Here is a 3407-nt window from a genome sequence, read left to right on the forward strand (position 1 = left end):
AGCCTGGTTACTTTTATTGGAAAAGAGTATTGGGATCCAAGATCTGTGCTTATTTCTACATAATTGTTTCTTTCAGATTTTGGGAGTATAATTTCTCTTAAACCTTTCAGCTAAGAAGTTAAAGACATATATGTATGTATGTTCATGTGCCATCTATTTAACTGTTCAAGTATGCATGTGTAACAATATCAGGATTGTTAACCTGTACCCCTACGAGAAACAACACTATCAACTAGATTACACTGCTTTTATATTTTACTTTCAGTCTTGCAAACTCCATTCATTTCCAAAGTTACTTAAGTCAGGGGATCTTAGTGAGGTGGTTTCATACATTTGTAACATAATTCCATTCTTTAGTCAAATTCTGCATTCCATTCTTGATGTCAAAGTTTTTAAATATGTACATGCATTGATTTAATGGTGTGTTGTAAGGTTCTTCCAATTTTCACAAATATGTAGTGTCACGTATTTTCTATAACATCATACAGAATAGTTTCACTGCCCTAAAACAGCCTCTATGCCTGGAGATGGAAATGGCAACCCACTCCAATATTCTTGCCTGGGAAATCCCAGGGATTGAGGAGCTGGTGGGCTACTGTCCATGGGGTCTCAAGGAGTCAGACACGACAGCGACTGAGCACAGTCATTTTTAGGAACAGTGCAGCCACACAAAACACATCAGTGGCTTCTAGTTTGTGGCCTCTGGTTTAATATCTTACTTTCCCACTTGTCCCTCTGCTCCATAGGGGCACATGCCCATGGGCCTGCTCTGCTCAGCCCAGGGTCTGGATTCAACAAATGGAATAATGAAAATCGAAGATGGAACCACCCTCCCGGGAGAGCACCAGGTTGAGAAAGAATACACTGGCATGGAAATGGCATTCTGTCACTCCCTCTTCTTCTGTCAGTCCTCTTTTTCAATTGCCCTCTGGGAATGTCGCCATTTCCCTTTAAGCCCTACTCCCAATTGACCCCCACAAGCCTCCTTACCCTCTGCCCTGAAGTCATCACAACGACCACGTGGGTTCTGGCTGGGGCGGGGCCCATTGTGACATCACCAAGGGCCAAGCTTGGCTGGTCCTCAGTCTCCAGGTGCCAGCGCAGACCAGCACACCAGGAGCTGTTTCCTCTCGGCTCACCATGTGGTCCGTCCAATGGTTCCTGTGCTTTTCCATGGCCGTTACCTATGTCGACGGCTTAATGTTTACTTCCCTGAGAGAGACAGCCGAAGAACTCCAGCGTCAGGTGCTCTGCGGAGGACACTGTTTAATTCAGCAGAATCAACCAGAGCATGCCCAGGACTGGCTTAAGATGGTGTTACTCGGGCTTTTCTTCATTGTGCTCATGTACCTGACAGTGAAGTTGACAGGAGAGAGTGGTGAGAGTAATGTGCAGACTCCTCCTGCCTGTCAGGGTGGTTCATTTGGCTCTCTGGGACAGAAAAAGAAAAAGGCCTCCCCAGACAAGGACTATATGTTCGCTACCTTAACCCAGCTCGAGATGGACCTTGTGAAATTTGTGTCCAGGGTGCGGAATCTGAAACTTGCCGCGGCAACCTGCAGTAACCTCAGCCCTCCCAATGTTGAGGTTCCCGCAGACGCACACGATACCATTACAGTGTATGAACTCTGGTGCGAAGAAGACTCTGAATGAGTGGATTTGTGTGTCAAAGTAGGAGAGGATAAGGTGTTGACATAACTTATCCAAACTAATAAAACTCCTCTGAAGCAAAAGAAAGAAGCCTCTGATAATTTTTACTTGCTCTACAGTTTGACCTTTTCCAGAGTGTGGTATAATTATCAGCTTGCAGTGTTTAACCTTTTTCCAGACTAGCTTATTTTACTTAATAACATTCATTCAGGTTTCATCCATTTCTTTTTGTGATTTTATAGTTCACTGCTTCCAATTTGTGGGTGAGAGAGAGAGAGAGAGAGTATGAATTAAGCTGTTATAAAATTCATGTGCATGTTTTTGTGTGGGCATTAACTATCAAATCATTTGCTGAACAATCTAGGAGTGTAATTGATAGATCATGTTGTAGAACAACTCTGTATATAAATGTATAATAACTCTGTAAGAAATTGCTTCCAAAGTGATTCTACCATTTTGCAATCGATTAACAACAAATGAGAGTTCCTATTGTTCCTCATCTTTGCCAGTAACTGGTTTGTCAGAATTTTGTATTTGACCATTCCATTAAATGTAGTGTTATCTCATTGTTTTAGTTTCACCAGTGTACTCTAAAGCGTTATCTTATTTTCATATATCCGTTGCACCATTTCCATTGTGTTTTATTACCATCAATTCTTCAGGAGTTTTATCTTTAATCTGAGGTTTAAATAGATCTTCTGCTCAGCAAAACTTCTGCTGCTGTTTATACCATCAATGATTACTTTGCTTAATTAGTCCTCTAATAATTTTTTTTCTTGACTGACTCATAACTTGAAATCATGTATAACACTGAGCACGTTTTCTTTTCCTGAGTATCGCTTTGTCCACTAATGTTGAATGCCTCCATGCAAAAGTTTAAGTTCAGCATGAACTTGCTTCCCCCATTTTTTTCAGTTTGTTTAGATTCTCTTATATACTTACTAGATGTTAACCAAGTCTGTATTTGTACCAGTTACAGTTGCAGTGGTACATTTACCCTGAAGTTTTATTACAAGCAAATATGTATTTTATCAGAATCTTGACTTATTATGTGTCTTCTTCATATAGTTTTGAGAAACTACATGCTCATTATTCAAGTTTTTAATAATCTGTGCCTCTTCTCCACTAAGATTCTAATGAGTCAATATGTATTGATAGAACTAGAGAGCAATCATAAAATATGTTGGTATGGTTATTGAATAAGTTATATTTATAAAATGACAGTAACTAAACTGTTTGCTATTGGTAACAATTAATTTTCTCTCAGTGATTCTGTAATTTTGAAGGTCCAAATGCTCTTCGATATAATCCATAAACAGAGAAGATAAATTAGCAAGCACCTAAATGGAACATAGATTTATAGAATGTCTAATGATCAGTTTTAACTAGTTTCACCTAGAGTCTTGTAGTTCAGTTATAAACATTTTTGTTTTTCTGCAGTAAAGAGAATTTGCTAGTTCTCTTGGGGGGAAGACTATTTTGCTCAATGTTTTCCTATGCTTTTGATTTTCAAGAGAAGAGAAATCTTAAGACACTTGTCTTCTAATGTCTGGTACTGTGCCTAATGAACATTTTTTCTAATTAATATGTTATCATTAATAAAATGTACATTCTGTTTACTTCCAACACTAAAGTGACTCATGATAAAAGACATATTTCAGTTAACTATGTTTGGGATTGACAGGTACACACTGCTGTATTTAAAATGCATAACCAACAGGGACCTATACAATAGCACAGGAAACTCTGCTGAATAC

At 38.9% G+C, this 3407-nt stretch overlaps 1 protein-coding gene across 1 annotated transcript; it reads left to right on the top strand.

Moving 5' to 3' along the window:
- Window positions 1-819: 819 nt before the first annotated feature.
- LOC136154727 (protein FAM209-like) lies at window positions 820-1653 on the top strand. The gene is made up of 2 exons (XM_065916886.1): window positions 820-848; window positions 1005-1653. The coding sequence occupies exons 1-2, from the start codon at window positions 820-822 to the stop codon at window positions 1651-1653; spliced, it is 678 nt and encodes a 225-aa protein (XP_065772958.1).
- The last annotated feature ends 1754 nt before the right edge of the window (window positions 1654-3407 follow it).

The sequence above is a fragment of the Muntiacus reevesi genome, chromosome X (assembly GCF_963930625.1).
Source record: "Muntiacus reevesi chromosome X, mMunRee1.1, whole genome shotgun sequence".
NCBI lineage: Eukaryota > Metazoa > Chordata > Mammalia > Artiodactyla > Cervidae > Muntiacus > Muntiacus reevesi.